This window comes from Microplitis demolitor, chromosome 9 (assembly GCF_026212275.2).
Source record: "Microplitis demolitor isolate Queensland-Clemson2020A chromosome 9, iyMicDemo2.1a, whole genome shotgun sequence".
NCBI lineage: Eukaryota > Metazoa > Arthropoda > Insecta > Hymenoptera > Braconidae > Microplitis > Microplitis demolitor.
Window position 1 is genome coordinate 19,378,433 of NC_068553.1, and position 20,251 is coordinate 19,398,683.

At 30.5% G+C, this 20,251-nt stretch overlaps 3 protein-coding genes and 1 non-coding gene across 6 annotated transcripts; 2 read left to right on the forward strand and 2 right to left on the reverse strand.

Annotated features, from left to right (window-relative positions):
• The first annotated feature begins 8,346 nt into the window (after positions 1–8,346).
• LOC128668695 (small nucleolar RNA U3) lies at positions 8,347–8,560 on the forward strand. The gene has a single exon (XR_008404347.1). It is a non-coding gene; the product is annotated as a small nucleolar RNA U3 (small nucleolar RNA).
• Positions 8,561–9,164: 604 nt separating this feature from the next.
• On the reverse strand, positions 9,165–10,503 carry LOC103577018 (2,3-dehydroadipyl-CoA hydratase). Its single transcript, XM_008557486.2, has 4 exons — positions 10,271–10,503; positions 9,950–10,200; positions 9,576–9,870; positions 9,165–9,499 (listed from the first exon to the last, which is right to left on the reverse strand). The coding sequence occupies exons 1-4, from the start codon at positions 10,386–10,388 to the stop codon at positions 9,222–9,224; spliced, it is 942 nt and encodes a 313-aa protein (XP_008555708.1). The 5' UTR covers positions 10,389–10,503; the 3' UTR covers positions 9,165–9,221.
• Positions 10,504–10,596: 93 nt separating this feature from the next.
• LOC103577017 (isoleucine--tRNA ligase, cytoplasmic) lies at positions 10,597–14,780 on the reverse strand. Of its 2 annotated transcripts, none has more exons than XM_008557485.3 (3): positions 14,654–14,780; positions 14,500–14,568; positions 10,597–14,430 (listed from the first exon to the last, which is right to left on the reverse strand). In XM_008557485.3, exon 3 carries the CDS (start codon positions 14,417–14,419, stop codon positions 10,685–10,687), a length of 3,735 nt encoding a protein of 1,244 aa, XP_008555707.1. In that variant the 5' UTR covers positions 14,420–14,430; positions 14,500–14,568; positions 14,654–14,780; the 3' UTR covers positions 10,597–10,684. The 2 variants fall into 2 exon arrangements, with proteins under 2 accessions (XP_008555707.1, XP_014299504.1); XM_014444018.2 differs by having other exon boundaries at positions 10,597–14,442.
• Positions 14,781–15,831: 1,051 nt separating this feature from the next.
• Positions 15,832–20,243, forward strand: LOC103577030 (metacaspase-2-like). 2 transcript variants are annotated; one of them, XM_053741952.1, is made up of 4 exons: positions 15,832–16,003; positions 16,478–19,810; positions 19,888–20,072; positions 20,154–20,243. In XM_053741952.1, the coding sequence occupies exons 2-4, from the start codon at positions 16,480–16,482 to the stop codon at positions 20,241–20,243; spliced, it is 3,606 nt and encodes a 1,201-aa protein (XP_053597927.1). In that variant the 5' UTR covers positions 15,832–16,003; positions 16,478–16,479. The 2 variants fall into 2 exon arrangements, with proteins under 2 accessions (XP_053597927.1, XP_053597928.1); XM_053741953.1 differs by lacking the exon at positions 15,832–16,003 and adding an exon at positions 16,139–16,346.
• Positions 20,244–20,251: the final 8 nt, after the last annotated feature.

The window sequence follows — 20,251 nt, forward strand, 5'->3', positions numbered from 1 at the left end:
GAAAAAAATTAATTATCCAAGTGATTGTGAAATAAATTAGTTTATTTTTTTTCACCAATGTTGACAATTGTTAAAATTTTACAAAAAAAAAGTTATAAATCTCAGGAATAACTCATGAATGTTGCGTAGTTTGTAAGAAAACATTATGCATGAAATTGAAAGAGCAAAAAGTTTTAATAAAAATATATTATTAATTTTTTTTTTTAAACTCATTATTCAAATGAAGGAAACAAAAAAATTCAAGACTTTCTATAATTTAAATCTTTTGTCTAAATCATGATAATAAATTAATTGCATAAGCTAAATTTAAAAAAAAAAAATGATTAAACAGAAAATTTAAAAACCAAGACTAATGTTTAAAATAATTCATAAGACTATTTAGTCGTATTTAGTGAAATAAACAAAAAGTATGAGTAAAAATAATAAGTGAATTTCTCTTGCATATAAAAAAGAATAATAATTTTATAATTTTTTCCTGGTAATTAAATGCACGAGAGAATCACAAGAGAACCTCGCGTTGCGTATAGTTGTAACTTATTTATAATTTTAAAATATGTCGGACTAAGCTCCGTCCGTAAAACAACAAATGTGATGACTGCTGCAGCAAAATATATAATTTTTCCAATAAATTATATTAAATTATTAAATTTTAATGGATTATCGTTAATGCTCATTGTCGTTAAATATGTGAGGCTCTCATAAGTATTTAAAAACATTTATATTAATAATTAATTAATTAAAGGATGAAGTAGTTTATTGAACTGATATTGGTAATAAATATTTTTAGAAATTTTAATTGCACCGATTCACAAATTATTCAAATGATAAATATTGACAATGGTATATTGCAGGGGAAGTAGTCATATTGACAACGACGCACGCATATTTTATATATACACAGATATATGCTGATATATCTAATATCTATCTATCATTAATTTAAATTATTAATTATTAATAATTATAATGTTTATTATAATTATGATGTTGAAACATAAATCGTTTGTACATTAAAATGAATGTTTTAAAAAAAAAATATATGTATATTAAATATTTAAATAATTATGTTAAATGAGAAGGTCGGACTGGGGGATGAGGAAGGGGAGGTGCTGATTGATGGAGGGATCATAGTAAAAGTTATTTTAAATTATACACTATATGTAATAAGATTAAATAGTATAGTAAGGTTTTATGAATATATATGAATATATGTATATGTAAATGTACCTAAGGAATGGGCGGTTAGTTTTTTTTTCTTTTTTTTTCTAATGCTTCAAGCCCAATTATATTCCAATGTAAAAATAATAACTGGAGTAATATTAAATGTATGTAAGTTAAATATATATTAATTTAAACCTACTTAAAACAGACTTATTATTTTATTTTTAAACCTTTTATGAGTTACCAAGTAATAAATTTCAAAGTATATTATTATCAAATTGTTTTAAAGTCAATTTTAAATTTTGTTTTATGATTTTTTGAGGCCCAAGTTTCTCGTGTTTCTATTAAAACTTTTAGGCCTAAAAATATGAGCATGTAATTAAAATACGTAATACGAACCTAAAATTAATTTAATGGAGTTATTAAATTTAATCTGATATTTTAATTATGGACGTGAAATATTGATATTTAAAAACTAATTTTATTTACTGTTGGCATAAAATTTTCCTATGTACACTTAGACAGCACACTGTCGAGTATACACAAGTAAAATTAAAGATTCAAGACTAAAAGATTACGCCAACGAGTTCTCCGCGGTCAGTTGCCTACGGAATGCGCCAAGGAAGTAGGTAAGTAAAAGTTATAGAAGACATATATATATATTCAGCTAAAAATATAAAAATAATAAATTCACTTTTGCATACCTTCTTTATAACTACCGACGTAATATTACATAATTAAAAAAAAATATTTTTTAATTATTTAATATTTAGAAATTGTTTTTTTTTTTTTTTTTTTTTTTTTTATTCGACAAAAAAAAAGTGATTTTTTATAAAAATAAAATTTATTTAAAATTATCATTGCATAGTTACGACAAATTGTTTTAATAAAATAAAAAAAAAAAAATAATCAATCGTTATTTTATAATATGCACTTTCACCCAGTATTACTGCCAAGACGTTCGATATCGCACAAGATTATATAGAGATTTGCGAATTACATTTCTCTCTAACCAACTAAATTCCATGTTAGCAAATATATATAAGAGTTAAGTTAAAGAAGACAGATATTGCTCGATCTAAAAACACGCGGTACGTGATGACGTGTCAGCTGATTCGAAAATCTCGTTTTCTCCATTTAAAATATAAATTCTTACGACATATCGACTATTACGTCATAATATTAATTTTTATCGATAACTTTATTATAAATAAATCGCAAATATGAGATAAATATTTTTTTTATAGTTATTTTACAATTTCATTAATTAAGATGATTCGATTACCTTATTTAAAAAAAAAAAAAAAAAAAAAAAAAAAAAAAAAAAAATATTTATATGTGTAATAAAATATAATAAAACTTAATATTAGTTTAATTTGTGAACTAATGAACGTTCGAGGCCAACTCCTCATCTTGTATATTTATAAAACAATTATTAAGCATATAATATTTATATTATTATCATTATATGATTGATTTTTTGTTGAAGATAAAAAGCATAACTATATCTATATGTATTACTTTTCGATAGGGAGCAATTTCAGTACGAAAACTCACGTAGAGATTCGTTCTGCCAATTTGGATGACCCTGATTATTAAACGAATAAGATAATTGATATACTGACGTCAAAATATAACACCAGACTATGAGGCTATTTTTTCGCAAAAATTTATTTATTAGCTTTCTCTTATCAAAAAAAAAAAAGAAAAAAAAAATTGTTGAAATTTTTTTTAGTCAACTGGATACTTAAATTTATAAGATCAAAGATCGATTATTTAAATAAATAAATATTAAAGATTATTATGTATAATAATTTAATAATAGACTAAAACATAAATATGATGACGGTGTTTGTAATAAAATAATAATAATATTTTCCCATGAAGCATCAGAGGCTGCAAGAGGTTAAGAGAAACCCGAGCAATCGCTTACCGATCTCTTCATTAACATAATCTCTTTCCTCTCTCTTTATATATTTTTATTTTACCTATTTAAATATTTGAATTATTTTTCCCGCCATGGCTGCCTATTATTTTTTAATAATAACTTTAAATTTTCTAGTATAAACCCAGCTATTTTTTGTTGCATATATGAATTATTGAGGAGGTCTTACGATATTTAAAGTGAATATAAACATGAACATGAACTGTTAAATAAATTTTTTAATTATAAAAAATATAATTTATAAAGTTTCACGTGCGTATCCTTTCTTTACTGACAAGACCCGGGATTCCGTTTAACTGAAAATAGCTTTACGTAGTCTTCAAAATATATATATTTTTTTTTCTCCTTTCAGAGGTTGTCTATTCCACTTAAACTACTTCCAGTCCATCGTATACCTTGTCAAAGCCTTGGTCATAGCCCAGGTCACTGAAGCAACGCGTTGGTTGGTCGGTAGACAGAGTTATCAAGGTTCCGCACGTCACAAGCAGATGCAACCGGAAAAAGAGTCACTTTTTATTTATTTTATAACCAAGTTGTTACATATATATTTAAAATTAAGTTATACTATAGAATGCAGTACAACATTGATTTTAATAACTTATGCAATTTTCAGAAAATTCTTAGAAAATTTTTCTAATAGCCCGTAAGGGAAATTTTAAAAATTCGAATTTTAAACTCTTGGGTTTTGAAAAGAAAAAATATATTGAAAAGTTATTTATGATTTTGTTGGTAGCTTTGTAGGGCATGAAGTTGTCGAAGAAATTTTCATAAAACTTTTTTTTGTGCATGAAAACTTTTGCAAGAGTGATTTTATATTTTATCTAAAGTTTAATAAAAAAGTTAACTTTTAAATTTTATATTTAACAAACTGTTGAACAGAAAGAACCGACTCAATGCGCTTTTTTGCTGATAATTTAATGCTCTGTGGAGCCGGTAAAGCTAAATAACTAATAGGCTCTAAAATTATTTTTATTTAAAAAAAAATGTATTTCACAAGTAATCGGAGAGTGATTTTAAATTCGTACAGTTTCTCCAATAAAATCTTAATTATAAAACACATTAAGTACGACATTTTTAGAGCAATTCATTAAATTTTGCTTTCATATATTTTTTAACACGTATTTAAATAATAATTTATTCAAAGTCGAGTAGACGTAGAAAGTTTTTTTAAAATAAATTATCAATTCCTGTCCATCAAATACTTGAAACACTCAATTTATGAAATCTCTATTCCACTATAAAATTCAATGGTCTGAGATTTTTTATTTACTAATAACAAATAAAAATATTCTCAAGGGGTGATTTAGCATCTAAAAGTTTTTTGAAATGAATACGCGGGCGCCAGATTCAAAATAATTCACTCTATATTCTTACAAATGATAACAATAGCAGAGTAAAGTTAGCTTTGCGCATACTTAAAACACTCAATCCACATTCTTGTACCTGGACGTTAATAAAAATATATAAATATATATATAAAAGATGTATGTAGAGTGTGCACATGAATAGTGTATGGAGGCTCGCCTCAAGCCATGTAACAACCTACATTTTATTTACTGCACTTTTACTGAGCGCGGCCGTACACACGGCCTTGCTGCGGCCTGAATATCGCGCTGTTATACTACCTCGTCCACGATCGCAGTCTTAGTCCCTCTTCTCCTCAGCATACCCTTTACTACACAAACTCAAAAGAATAAACTGCAATATTTTATCCGTCAATACTAATTATTTCCTCCCACAGAAACTTTTTTAATTAAACTCCTATATAGTAAGAATATCACAACTTTTAGATAATAGAAAATTAAAAACAAATCTTGACTTCATAATTTCGTTTTCAAACTATTCGTTATTATATTTTTTTATAATTAGAAATTATAACTAATTAATTAAATATATATCTATATATATATATATATATATTTTTTTTTTTTTTTGGTGTAGAAAACAGGTCCTTGAACTCAATTTACAAATACTGACCTAGTATTTAGTACCATGTAAAGACGTTAATTACTACAATGCGTAATGTAATTGATGAGTTTTATATATTTTACATGATAATTTTTAATTATATATATTTATTTATTTAATTGTTAAGATATTTTTTTTTGACTTTAATTGATTTAAGATAAATGTAGTTTTATATATTGATATTTGTATGTAAAATGATATTATTATTATGATGATATGACCTCTAGTTACAAGATAGAATTCATCGTGAGAGGCTTTTACCAGCGAAAGTCACGTTGGATTATCTGTCGGACGTGTAACACGTCTCTCGACAACGGACAAGTAAAAATATATATAAGAGAACGGACGAGTAATACCGCAATGAATTGACGATGAGGTGAACAGTCTCGTTTCCCTTATTGTTACGAAATATATTTCGATGATAGATCGGTATAGTACTTGACTTTCCATCTTCATTATATTGAAAAAGGAATTTTATTGTAATAAAAAAAATAATAATTTTCTTTTGTTCATCTTATCGCCTCATTATTTAGATAAAATATTTATATTAATTATTACGATCTTTTATTACAAAATTATTATTAATCCAAATATTTTTAGACTGCTATTTATAAAAATACCTCCCGTAAAGTGGCAAAAATAATTTGTGTCAATTGTACAAGCTATTGTTAGAAAAATTTATTTGAATGAATTGTTATAGATCCCGGGTAGAAATATTCGACGGAAAAAGGGTCATACTATTATAATTTTATTGTAAAAATCCGAAGGTCTGTTGAAGTTATATTATTCTTAATAAACAGGACAGAAAGTGGAAGAATTAATAATTTAAACTCTTTTAAAATAAAATTATGAAAATTAAAAATTATTTATCTCTATTGAAGAGATACGATAAAATGGTTGAAAAATAAAAATTAGGTTATTTTTTAATAATTACGATAAAGAATAAATTTTTTTAGTGTCAAGTATTTTATACTGTAATACAACGCTACATTGGTAATTGTTTGAGCAATTTTCCCATGGACTGATGGTGGTATCAGAGCATATATACATAAATGTGTAATACAAAATTGCCACTTGACTTTTCTTTAATAAAGACGGCCGTGCCCGAGTAACAATGGCCGTTGTATTGGGCCTTCGGCAATTCGTGAAAGGCTCCGTAGTCTGCGTGACTGCGTCGCGTTTTATTCCTTAAATGCCATGTATTCTGCGATTACAACCACGTGGATTCTTATGGACATTGTCTACATACATATATATATATACATTATATACTTTCCGATCTGAGATGTGGACGGTGTCGAAACAGGATTATCAACATTTTTATATATATTTTTTCCATTATTTATTATACATATTAAGTATTTACTATTGTAATGAATTTTATTACAAATATAAAAATATTCAAAGTAAATGTTAATGTTGCAAAAAAAAAAAAAAAAAAAAAAAAAAAAAACATGCTAGATAGAATAGCAATTAGCGTAGATTAAAAACCCGCATATTGATGACTTTTCTGCAATAACACAACTGCGGGAACCATGAACTGGTGCGTTAAACCTGTCTCACCAACTAAAGTAATTGAATACAGATTAGTTTTTAGTTTCTCATAGTAATGTGATACCAAAATTATTTAGTTATATTTTTATATTTTTTTAAATTTATAAATAGATAATACTTAGGATTTATTAAGTAAATCTTTAGAGAGTTACGTTTACGACTTAAGAGAGTCAGTTGCAAGGATAAATTTATATGGATTATTTTTTTATCAGCTCCATTCACCGTCAAGAGAAGGTGGAAAATAAGTAAAGGGTATGAGGGTTTCATACAATAGTCTATAGAGACAGTTATATGTATTATATGTATTTAACAAGTTTAAGGGGAGAGAGATATATGATATTGCGCAACAATGCTTTGCCACCTGCACTCATTTCATCACAAATATATATCTATATATATATATATATATTAACTAGTGGCTTTAACCGCGTATATTACAAGTGTGGTGGCTTGTATTACTTTCGCCAATTAAATTTATACTGTATTTATGATCTATAATATTTAAGATGTTACTATATCTTTATTCATTTCATATATTTATTTAACAAAAGAAATACCATAGCCAAAAATAGGCTGGCTCAATTTATCGGCAAACTTTCGGCTTTTTTTATTTCGGCCAAATATTTTCGACTGGTAAATTAATTTATTACTGCAATTTATTTTTCAAAAAATTGACAAATTTAAATTGTCAGTTTAAAAAATATAAAAATTTTCATTTTTTACTCAAGGTATTTTAAAAATATTTAAATGACAAATATTACAAGTGTCATTTAGATAATGATAAGACCGATGAGACTGTCTTGTTATATAATTTTAATATAAATCGTCATTTACATCCCACACTTGTCATTTCATATACAAATATATTTTGTATCTCTATAACGAGAGTATATAATAAGAATAATAAAAATCTAGATGAATTGATTAGCAAATAGAGACGTATGTCGGTCACGGAATTTTATACATACAAATCAATGGTGTTACGATGGACTAAATATATTTACAAAGATCTTATTTATTTAAAATTTTAAATATCCGCCTTGAAAAAACTTTCTTATTATAAATTAATAATACTATTGATAAAATAAATAAAATAAACATATTTTATGCATAAAATATTTAAAAACTTTTTAATTATCAATTTATGGAGATAGTTGCAAGTATGTAAATAAGTATATTAATTAATGGTTGCTACGCTGTCAATAATCGGGCTGATGAAAGCGTTTGATGTTTTAATACATACTAGACCACTGGTGAATTTACTTCCGGGGGAAAAAAAAGAGAGAGAGAGAGAGAGATTAATTAACGACAATTGTACCGGAAGTGTTTGATAAATGTTCTAATTTCTTTTTGATTATTTCAATGGATATTATCAAAGAGACAAATCAACAATTAATGAAACATTGGCTTTATATTTATCAAGTGACAAAATAGGTGTCGGAAATGCCGCGAAAAAAAAATATAATTTTTTAAAATAAAATCTTGTTGCTTGTATATTTTAATGCCATAAATTTATCATGGAAATATAAAATATTTATCATGAGGGTATTTCTGAGTACCGTTGCGGTAAAAACCTCCTCGACAACAGTCTGTAGAATAACTGACGGAATTTATACATTCCCGGGCTAACCGCTAGGTGGCTGAAGTGGGAAATTTTTTTTCCTAGTCCAATACTTGTCATAGAATTTTTATAAACGATCAAAAGAGAGAAACAAATTAAGATCATACTTCACAGGATCATTTCTGTAGTATATCTTCACATCCTCTCTACTCTAAAGTTGAGTCGATACAGCCATGATGATGAGGAATAATCCTCTTCCCTGAGCGTGAGGACGACTGAGTTTTTGCTTGTAGCTAAAACTCAGTCATCGATGATCGTTCACTCTTTGGACTTGTGTTCAAAGGGCTTGGGAAGTGGATATTCTGAGTGGTTATTTTATATAAAATAAATTAAAAGTCCGAGTAATCAGACGGATAAATAATTCAGCCATCAAAATTTTTGGCCAACATTTTCAATATTAGAAACTGTAATTTTTTACTTTTATCTGTACTTCATTTAGTTTCACATACTTTAATATTAATTTATTTAGAAATCATTTGAGAGAATAATTGACTAATGACATAAATCATTTTTTTTTTTTTTTAAGTTATTTTTCGTAGTTTTAAGTATTCGAATAAAATTTTAATTTTAAGAATAATGTTGAAAATTAATTTTTTAAATAAGTTCGTTGAGCTCACCCATAATCGCTCACTAAAAGTTATCGAACGTTATAGTAAAAAAAAAAAAAAAAAAAAATGGCTGACTAGCGCAATTATGAAAACAGTAATTTAGATTGACAATTAATTATTTATCAATAACTTTTTTACTTGAAATTTTTTTTTTTTTATAAAAGTTATAAAAACACACTAATAATTTAAAGTGAGCGACTACTGGTACTAATCGAATTTATGGTCTTTTAGCTTAAACGTATAGTAATAAAACTTGGTAATTACTTAAATTATCAAGTAATAATAAAAAAAAGCTTACTAATTTTTAGTTAATAAATAGTTTTTATTAAATATATCATACAACAATAAATAAAAAAATGAAACTTTATAAAAGATCATCACTTAGTTCTCTAAAACTAGTCCTATCAAGCTTGGTAATATTGTAAGCTTTTCCATGCCTGCCGAAGCCTTGCGTAAACTTCTTGGCTCCTTCAATACCCTCTTCCAATAATATATCTGTCGAGTTATCTTTTTCAAACTCCAAAGCCTCTTCGATTGACTTGGCATTTAACGATGCAAAGTGCAGCGATGTACGGTCCGATAACAAAGCGCGCTGAGGATATCTAATTATTGACTGAGCCAATGTGACACTTTGTCCTAGAGCTGAAAATATGAATAATTATTTAACTAAATGATATCAATGTTTACAGATCAAGTCTTATATAATAAAAATAATTACCAGCACCACAGGAAACAAGACGATTAGCGATTCCCCATTGGAATGCTTCCTCCCCAGTAATCTCACGTCCACTTATAATCATGTCCATAGCACGTGAGTAGCCAACGATTGCTGGCAATCTCACAGTACCTCCGCACATTATTGGAATACCAAAACGTCGGTTCAAAAATCCCATACGTGCTTGTTCTTCAATTACTCTCAGATCACACATCAGAGCTAATTCGAACCCAACACCAACTGCGTATCCGCTTACGGATGCTATCAATGGTTTTTTAGCCAGTACATTTCTGCTAAACTGTAATTTAAAATAATCTATCAATAAATAGTAAATATTTATAAATATTAAGATTTAGATCTAGATTTAATGATTTCACCAATGATCCAAAGTGTGGCAAACTGTCAGTGTCTGTTTCATATTTAGATATTTCTTCTAAATCAAAACCAGCACAAAAATTACCACCCACACCATGAATTATACCAACAGATGATTCATCATTTTGTTCAAAGACATCCAGTGCTTCTGATAATTCTTCAGCCGTCTCTCGGTCTAGACTATTTTTTTTCGATACTCTATTTATGCCGAATAATGTAATTGGCCCGGTTTTTGATGTCAATATATTTTTTCCTGCAATTAAATTTACAAAATTAATTACCAGTTTATTATTTATTAATTTTAAAATAAATAATTAATTTACCTTTACTCGTTTCCTCAAATTGTTCAGTAGCAACAGCAACTTTCGAGGTTAAATCACGTTTTATTTTATTGTAAAATAATTTACTAAACGAAAGTGTCAAACGTCCTGGCGAAATCATTTCACTTTTTTTAAATTTAATTAATTGTTAATTTATTCAATAGATTGTTTATTGTTATTGTTGATATACCACAAGAATTATATTTTTATCAAATGAATTGTAATTTATTTGATAGAGGGCACGTGTTTGATTTAAAATGGCCGACATCGCGCGAAATTACGAATTCAAAAACCAGGAGAAAAAAAATGTTTAAATAAATCAGTAAAATTTTATTCTTTTTAATTTATTTATTAATTATAAATAAATTTTATTTAATTACATTTTTAAAAAGTCTAATAGCTAATTAATTAAATTAATTATTTAAGAGGTTCTAGAATCAGTCCATCGAGCTGTTCAACAAGAGCATCAGCATCAGGAACTTGAAAATCGAAACCTTCGAACAGAGACTCGAGTTTCTTTTTTAGTGGCCCGGCATTTACTGATTTTCCTCTCGGATTTTCTAGCATCAGAGTGACCTGTTTGTCATTACACTTGACGTTGACAAACGCGCACGCAGGCGCAGAGTCTTTTTCAGCAGCAGCCTCAGTCTTTCCAGACTTGCTCACCAAAATTGTTTTTTTATTTAATCCCAATAAATCTGTTTTTTCTGACAGCAAATTATTTCCGCTACTCAACTCGAATTTCTTGTCATAGAGCCCAAATAACACGCGAATCTCATCTCGGAGCTGCTGATAACCAATAGTGTCACCAGTTCTAGGACTCTGGAGTAAAACAACTCCGAGTTCACCAGACTTGGCATCAGCTGACTCAACGTCAACCAGCTTAACATTAACAAACTTGAGGAACGGCTCGCTCCGTCTCTTTCCTCCGCTGCCGGCTCTCTTGACCAACACCAAGTTCATGTCTACTCCCTTGATCTTCTGCATTTCTTCAACAATAACATCAGCATCGCTGGTCATCTCCTTCATCTCACGCTGCGGTGTCTTGGTAGTGCTCTCAATAAATTCTTTGTAGCTGTCAATGACTTTCTTCAGCGCGCTGGAGGAGTCTTTTATCTCGTAGTAGACATCAACAGCATCAGTAGGTACCAACTGGGCCTTCTTCCTCAATTTCTGTATTCTATTAATTATTTCTCTGGCAATACCTTCATGCTGCATCGACTCATCTGGCGTGATGTCCAGCAGAATCAAAATATTTCCTTCGCTGTGGGCCTCGTACCTCTGGGACAGTTGTTCGGCAGTCGGCCCAGAGAAACTGAACATCAGCCTCAAGTCTTCCTCTTCAAGTACATGCTGGTTTACAACAATCTCTTTCTTCACCAGAAACTCTTGCAGCTGATCATCAGTAAGTTCTTTGATAGCTTTAATCATAGCTTTGAATTCTCCTCGTAGTCTGACTCCCAGAGTCTTGTGATCCGGCTCAGCTCGCAAGACGACTCCGTACTTTTGTTTGTCCGTCGTCACGGTCATCTCCTTGACATTGAGCTCTTCCAGAATGTACGACTTGAGTCGAACTATTTCCTCGAGAATCCGTGGATCCTGATGAATGATGACAACTTCCGGCAGTGGATACTTGACTGGAATAGTCTTGCGATCACGTACAATGCGACCGAGATCAATGACAGTCTGCATGTGATAGACAGCACGTTCTATTTCTTCATTAATCAATTGTTCTCGCGGGGCTGGTATCATCTGGTAGTGCACACTCTCGTTGTTCTTCGTCTTGGGCAACCAGGGCAGCAGTCGCTGATACATATATTCACTGAGGAATGGCGTGAATGGAGCGTTGATACGCACCATCGTGTAGATCACATAGAAAAGAGTGTTCAAAGCATGCTCACAGTCTTTGGTTCCACCATCGCCCTTGATACGTTTCCGGTTCATACGCACGTACCAGTTAGTTAGATTGTCGATGTACTTGACCAGCTTCGGAACAACGTTGTACAGCCTGTAGGCTTTCATCTCTTCCTTCAGGAGCTTCAGCAGCGTCTGAGTGAATGACAGAATCCACTTGTCCATGATATTATCCGAGACATTTATCATCTCGTCAACATCATGGAACACAAATTTACACTTTTCTTCAATCTCAAATCGCTCGATATTTTGATTTAGAAACCGGAAGGCATTGAACCAAGGTAGAAAGACGTCTTTGATGACATCACGAACTCCTTCCTCCTTGAAACGTAAATTTTCTGCTCTTACGACCGGGGAGTTTATCAAGTATAATCTTAGCGCATCGGCACCATAACGATCAATTATTTCCATAGGGTTCGGATAATTTTTCTTACTCTTGGACATTTTTTGTCCGTCAGCTGCCAGGACTAATCCATTGCAGACGAGATTTTTGAACGGCGGCTTATCAAACAGAGCTGTAGAGATGACCAAGAGTGTGTAGAACCACCCGCGAGTTTGATCAATACCCTCGGCAATGAAATCTGCCGGGAAACTTTCTTCGAAATCTTTAATTCTATCAAACGGGTAGTGCATCTGGGCGTACGGCATCGACCCCGATTCGAACCAGCAATCGAATATCTCGGGGATACGTTTGAGGACTCCAAAGTTTGGGCCACGTCTTGATGGAATTGTCAAGTGGTCAATACTTTCGCGATGGATGTCCGTCACTTTGGTACCAGTCAACTCCTCGAGCTCGGCGATGCTTCCCACGCAGACAACCTCCTTCTTGTCATCAGAGATCCAAAGAGGCATCGGATTACCCCAGTAACGATTGCGACTGACAGCCCAGTCACGTGCGTCGCGTAACCAGTTTCCAAAACGTTTGTCCTTCACATAATCTGGCACCCAGTAAGTCTCAGCTGTCGTTGACAGCAACTTGTCCTTGATGCTCTCGACTCTGATGAACCAGGAGGGCACGGCTTTGTAAATCAACGGAGTGTCTGATCTCCAGCAGTACGGATAACTGTGACTACATCCCGCGTACTTGAGGCACTTGCCATTAGCTTGCAAAGCCTTGACAATTTCCTTGTCTGCGTCTTTTACATACATCCCGCTAAAGTCTTTAACTTGTTCAGTAAATTTGCCGCAACTGTCAACTGGGCAAATGGGATTCTGGTCCTTGGTGATGATGCCAGCTTGCAAATTACACCGATAATCGTCCTCACCAAAGTACGGAGCCTGATGAACAATTCCAGTACCAGTTTCAGCAGTAACATACGAGTCATTGAGCACCTGGAAAGCTCCTTGGGATCTCAAGTGCTCAAAATAATTGAACGGTGGCTCGTAACGCTTTCCTTTAAGCTCAGAGCCCATTTTCTTGCCAATTATTTCGTAAAGATCATCAGACTTGTAAACCTGAGCCAGCGCAGACTCCAGCAGAATGTAAGTCTTGTGTGACACCTTGTCTTTTACCAGCACGTACTCGAAGTTTGGATTACAACAGAGCGCCAAGTTGCTGGGTAATGTCCATGGAGTTGTCGTCCAAGCGATCAGTGACACGCCTGGCTCGTCTTTAAGTGGGAAAGCCACATAAATTGATGGGTCAACAACTTCTTTGTAATTTAAACCCGCTTCAAAGTTGGACAGAGGTGTGTTGCAGCCCGTGGAGAAGGGCATCACCTTGACTCCCTGATAAACCAGGCCTTTGTTGTACAGTTCTTTGAAGACCCACCAGACAGACTCCATGAACCATGGGTACAAAGTCTTGTAGTCGTTTTTGAAATCGATCCAACGGCCCATGCGTCCTATTATTTTCTCCCAATCCCCAGAGTACTTCATCACAATGCTACGGCACTCTTTGTTGTAATTATTGATGCCCATTTTGGCGACATCTTCGGGACCTTTGATGCCCAACGCTTTTTCTACCTCGAATTCGACTGGCAGACCGTGCGTGTCCCAGCCAAAACGTCGCTCCACGTAGTAGCCATTTTGGTGGGCATAACGGGTCACCACGTCTTTTATTGTGCCGGCTAGTATATGTCCATAGTGAGGCAGACCCGTGGCAAAAGGCGGCCCATCATAAAATGAATACCGTGGACGTCCTTTTGATAATCGCAAGCTGTTTTGAAAAACGTCATTCTTCTGCCAAAACTCGAGAATCTTTGATTCCTCTTCTGGAAAGTTTATTGTCTCGGCCATTTATGTTGAAACTAAAAAAATAACTAGATATAATTAATTATAATAATTAAAATGAAATTTAAACCATCTTCAATACTCACAATTTATTTAATCAACTCTAGCTTGATATTGATGATGAAAATTACCGGTATTATGATGAAATAGGTTAACTATACCAAAGAATTTATAAATTTATTGTAAATTTAATAAGTGAGTAAAATTAAAATGTTAAAATTATTAATCACGTGTACTTACAATTTATTTATTTTGTGGCGTAATGAGTAATTTTAATTAGCAAATAAATTTATTTAACAAAAACATGTGTTACTTGTTGTCAATTATAAGCCATGTGTCATATATTTTTTTTTTGTTGCTCCAAATGGTTGCGCATGCGTACGCGCTTAAAATTACAAGCGCGCGATTTTTTTCTCCCCCATTTACTAGATCCAAAATTTGTTCGTGATAATTAATAATAATAAATTACCAATATTTTTGTACCACTTAATTTTAATTGTTCATGTATTTGAAATACTTGTTATTCATTTCTTATAAAAACATAGAATTATTTATTTAATAAATATTATATTAGCGCGGTGACCAGCTGTAGCGTATATTTGAAAAGTAAATTATAAAAAATTGGAGAAAATTAAAAATCGTACGTTTAAATAAAATGGCGGCAGAATATGATAGAAAATATTTTTAAAAAAACCATATAAGTGTTTGAACAAACCTTGGCGGGGAAATAATATGCAGAAGGGTGTCCTAATACACTTGGAGATTTGAATTAAATTGCTCAAAGTATATTTCAGCTAAAAAAACGTCACTTGACTGCTATTTCCCTACCAGACGATGCCAGATGATTTTGATCAGCATCAGCCATCAGCAACATTTTACACTACCACTGAACACTCAACACTTAACGACACCACAGACACTTTCCACTATTTAAATTTCAGAAAAACTGCACTATTTAATTGAACAATGGCTATGAACAAAAAATTCTATGGATAATTACACGGCTTAACTGTAATAGCGTTTCAATTCAAACGTAAAGAAGAATCTGGACTTGTACTGCCGTTGGCGTTTTCGATTATACTGACTGCTGCTATTGGACCGCCAGTTGATACAAAGCAATCGATTCATCGACTTCTCCCACTTTCGCTAAATGAAAACGTTAAACACGGTGACGCGCAGTAGCACCAACTTGGCGCGAAATTTTAAAATTTTATTAAAAGTATTTGTGTCTATTATTATATTAATTAGACTAAAAATTATACTCGAAGTTTTTTATTTTCATCAATAATTGATTAATTAAGACAATCTCTAAAAAAAGATTTTGGTTTTCGATAGTCTCGAATCGAATCGTTTGAGAAAAGTAATCGATCTTGAGTCGTACCAACTACAGTCAGTTATCAGTTTTAAATACTGTCAACCGCTAACGTTCACTGACATTCATCACAACGATGTGTGTTTTTTTTTGTTTTTTAATTAATAACTCGCAAAAAGCGGATTTAACAAATTAGTTTCCAAATTATAAAAAAAAAAATCACTAAACAATTCAAGTGTTTATATGATTTTAAAATTTCTACTACAGCCGTATCTGAGGTAAATGAAAATTTCTTCTATATACAACAGCATACACACATTCACATATATTAAATACCAATGTATAATGTAAACATGAGATAGCCGCTCATGCATGTGATAAATTCTTAGAATTTGTCAGGCAAAGAACAGAACACCGCGTGTATATAAGCCGGGTAGTTATGTTATTGTTTTGCGTTATATATACATTTGATTAATTTTAATTTAATTTATCAAAATTAACTTTTACTCTTTCATTTAAATTACGTCATATTATTTTATTAATTACTGTTTCCTGTTCTGAATTTAAATTTAATTTTTTATCTTTATAAAATATTTGATTATATTTTTTAATTAAAAAAAGGTAAAGTTACATTATTTTATTTTATTTTATTTCTTTCACTATAATACTATTTAAGATTTATTCAAATAATTACAATTAAAATTTACAATTGCTTTAATATATATTTATTGATTTAATATTTTTGCAAACAGATATGTGGATCGATTTAGAACCAGAATTGATTGAAAAAGTGAACGAACGTATCACTACGTTAATAAAAATGCCAGAAACATTTTACAAAGCATACATGTGGCTTGAAAATTCCGAAGCAATCCAAGTCTTGCGAAAAGCTGCCGAAGCGTATCAATTATCAGCACATCAACTTGCAATAACTCACTACAAAAAAGCAATAACTCTTCTGAAATACTCTACAAACACTCCAGAACAATCATCTCTTTTAGTTATAATCCAATATTTAATCTCGAAATGTCTTATCGAAACATCTCAACTTCAGTCATTGATTGAAGCAAAAGATATTCTTTTAAGTTTGATAAAAACTACCGGTACTGAGTATCCAATGCTTTATTACTTACTCAGTGATTTATACATAAAAACTTTTTGCTATAAAGATGCTGAGAAATTAATAAACTCGAGCCTCTCAATTTTGAATAATTCAAAAAAATTAACAGCTTACAAAATTCCAACAACTGACGAGATAATTAGGGAGTCAACTTTTGATGAGTTGTCTAAATTACTCGTCAGTTTAAAAGACGAGTGTCTTTGTTGGCATCGTCCTGATGCTATTTGTTTTATGAAAAATTGCAACATTACTTCATTAAATAATTTGTCCGATCGTGATATTTATTTCAAATCACCAGCTTTCAATGGCCTGGTAGTGGTATCATGTAATAATAATATAAATCCATGTATATTTAATTTTCATATAAACTGTTGGAAATTAAAAAAAGAACATTTGTCACCTAATATTAAATTATCGGATAGAGATTTTTTAAACTGGAAGTGTTTTACACCAAACTGCGAGCGTTTGTTGAATGAAGAAAGTGTCATTAGAAAAATAGAAATATATAATAGTGATAATACGATCAAGACACGGGTTGAAATTCCAGAAAAATTGATAAGACAGTATCCTACGCCCTCTAAAGGGGCTATACGTAAACAAAAACTTTACAAAATGACATCTAAAACAGTACAGCCTGAAAGTATTAACACTTGTACTTTAAATATTAGTAATAAGGACCGTAAAAAAATGAAGAATAGTGATGAGATGACATTGATTCCACATCTCATTAAATTAATTCAAATACGCAATGCTAATTACGGTATCGATAAAGGTGCTGATTGGCGGCCAGATTTACCATTTTATGGAAATTCAGAGATGATGATTGACAAGGAATTTTATGTTGATATATTAGATATAGATAATGATGAACTGAAGCAGAAGAAATCATTTTTGTATTCATATTTTTATCAATATGTATCGTGCAATGCACCAGTAAAAAAACATATTTTAGTTAAAAAGTGGTTAGAAGCAACTGAATTAATTGCTAACTGCGAATCTGTTCTTTATGAATTGCGTTGTCCAAATGTTATTGAATTTTTATTAAAGTCATTAAAATTTGCGATGATTGGCGAATACGTTTGTACGCCTGCTACACTAACGGATGCTTATGTTAGGGTTAGGAATAACATTTGCGGTACTCTAAAGTGCTTGATGAATAAAAATGCTGGTAGTGATGATTCAGATGATGATTTATTTGATGATAATTTTATTAAAAATTTAAGTTTATTTAATGATAATAAAGATATTGGTAGGAATAATAATGAAAAAGATTTACAAAATATTAATAATGATGTTAATTGTCAGTCAAATGAAGAATTGATTAATAATCAAGAAGATGAAAAAAATATTGACAATGAATTAATTGATAATATTAAAGATATTGATTTAAATGTCACTGATATTAAAAATAATATCGAAGTAAAAGAAGTAATTGAAAATGAAAATGATGATGCTGATAAAGATAAAAATCAAGATGAAGAAATAAAACTAAATGATGATAATGTAAAAGAAAAAAAATGTAAAGAAGGTAAAATATGTGGCAACACTCGTAAAAAATTAGAAAATAAATTACAAAAATCTAAGCAAGAACTCGAAGCAACCAAAGAAGAAATGATTAATTTAAAAATGTCAGTATTAAGAAATTCACTGTATGCAGATTACATGCATAAGAAAAACCTTATATTATTTAATATACGTTTATTAAGAAATGAATATGCGATTGTTGATAAATTGCAAAATATATTGATATATTCAACGGGTACGATGTTACCAATAAATCAGTACGAATGGTTACTGCCACTTGAGCAACTGCAAAAGTTAGCCGCCGAATTAGAAGTTGAATACTTTAAATCATCGGCATTTATCAGTATTAAAGATAACTGTAGGGATTTGAACAGTATCGAGTGTAAGATTACTAATTTACCGCCGTTGCCAAATAGAAATATAACTCATATCATACAAATTGCTTTTGATGTATATCGTAATAATATTTTACGATTTTCTGAACAATTTAAAAAATCAATGCCACCGTCTTATCCACCAGGATTTAATAATAATTATAATTCAGCAGTACAACAACAACTACATATATCACAACAGTTACCACCATTTTTTACACCAGTTAATTTTACTGGAATGCCTTTAGCTAACAATTTTCCTGGTGCTAATTTACAACAGTTTCAAGCAAACCCAAATTTTCAGATTAACGGAAATGGATGGAATTCTGTGCAGTTTATGGAAAATAATATTAAGGGTCAAAATTTTAATTTTAAACAGGAGACTGCAAATCAATATAATGAATTTAATAGTACTAATACTAATAATGAGTTTATAAATTATGATCAAGTAAAAAGTAAAGAGTTTAATGACAAAGATGATATGAAAGAACAAACTAATTATTTAAGTTACAAAGAGTCCCCAGAAGTATTAAACTCCGATGAGTTATCAATAAATTGTGATAATAATGATAATATTGTTAAAGATTTTGATGATTGGAAATTATTGTTGGCCAATAAAATGAATCCTATTGAAAAAGTTGGTAAAGAAATAATTCAAGAGTTTGATGAAAAGGAAATTAAAAATAAAGAAAGTGATGGAGAAGAAGAAAAATCAGTAGAAGAAATAAATGAATTTGAAGAAGAAATAATAGATAATAATAATTTATTGAATTCTACACCGTCGATGGATAAATTAATTAATGAATTGAGAGCTAGAAATAATGGCGTACTGGAGTTTGATTTACTGTGCTGTGTCCAAAAAGTCCGTAAGAAATTCAACAATTCGTTAACAGGGTTAACGATTGGTAAAATAATGCTCGAAGTTGAGAAACAATTGCCTAGTCGAGAAAAATTACAACTGAGTAATTATAATAATAAAATTTATGAAGCTAAAGTTAATGAGAAGAAAGATTGTAATGAATTAATTAAGAGACAACGATTGACTTCTGCTTCATCAACTTGTTCTTGTAAGTTTTTTATTTTTTTTTATTTAATTTAGATTTTATTTTTGAGTAATCGATTATTGAATTTGTATGTGTATTAGATTTGTCGACGAAATCTGAGCAAAGTTTTACGAGTAAAAAAAATCCATGGGCTCCGGTAAGCAATTTGCAGTGGAGTAAAGTTGATCTTGATCAAAACGAATGCGTTATTTGCATGGAAACAATTATTAAATATGGTAAAGTGCCTTTTTATACATTGAGATGCCAACATACATTCCATAAAAAAGTAAATTATTTTTATTTTATTTATTTAAATATTAATTATTATTTTTTTAAAAATTATTTATTTGACATTTAATTATTCTAGTGCATTAAAAATTGGTTTGCTCAAAATCAATCATGCCCAACATGCCGTATTCATTCAACAATTGATGATGAATTCCCACCATTACCCTAAAAAGTTTT

What these genes read in the sequence shown, in the direction of transcription:
- LOC103577018 (XM_008557486.2), bottom strand. Translation starts at nt 10,388, where the DNA reads ATGATTTCGCCAGGACGTTTGACACTTTCGTTTAGTAAATTATTTTAC. An exon ending in TGCCACACTTTGGATCATTG is followed by an intron (nt 9,871 to 9,949) that starts GTGAAATCATTA and finishes TTTAAATTACAG; the next exon opens with TTTAGCAGAAATGTACTGGC. An exon ending in TCTTGTTTCCTGTGGTGCTG is followed by an intron (nt 9,500 to 9,575) that starts GTAATTATTTTT and finishes TCATATTTTCAG; the next exon opens with CTCTAGGACAAAGTGTCACA.
- LOC103577017 (XM_008557485.3), bottom strand. Translation starts at nt 14,419, where the DNA reads ATGGCCGAGACAATAAACTTTCCAGAAGAGGAATCAAAGATTCTCGAG.
- LOC103577030 (XM_053741952.1), top strand. Translation starts at nt 16,480, where the DNA reads ATGTGGATCGATTTAGAACCAGAATTGATTGAAAAAGTGAACGAACGT. An exon ending in TGCTTCATCAACTTGTTCTT is followed by an intron (nt 19,811 to 19,887) that starts GTAAGTTTTTTA and finishes TATGTGTATTAG; the next exon opens with ATTTGTCGACGAAATCTGAG. An exon ending in AACATACATTCCATAAAAAA is followed by an intron (nt 20,073 to 20,153) that starts GTAAATTATTTT and finishes TAATTATTCTAG; the next exon opens with TGCATTAAAAATTGGTTTGC.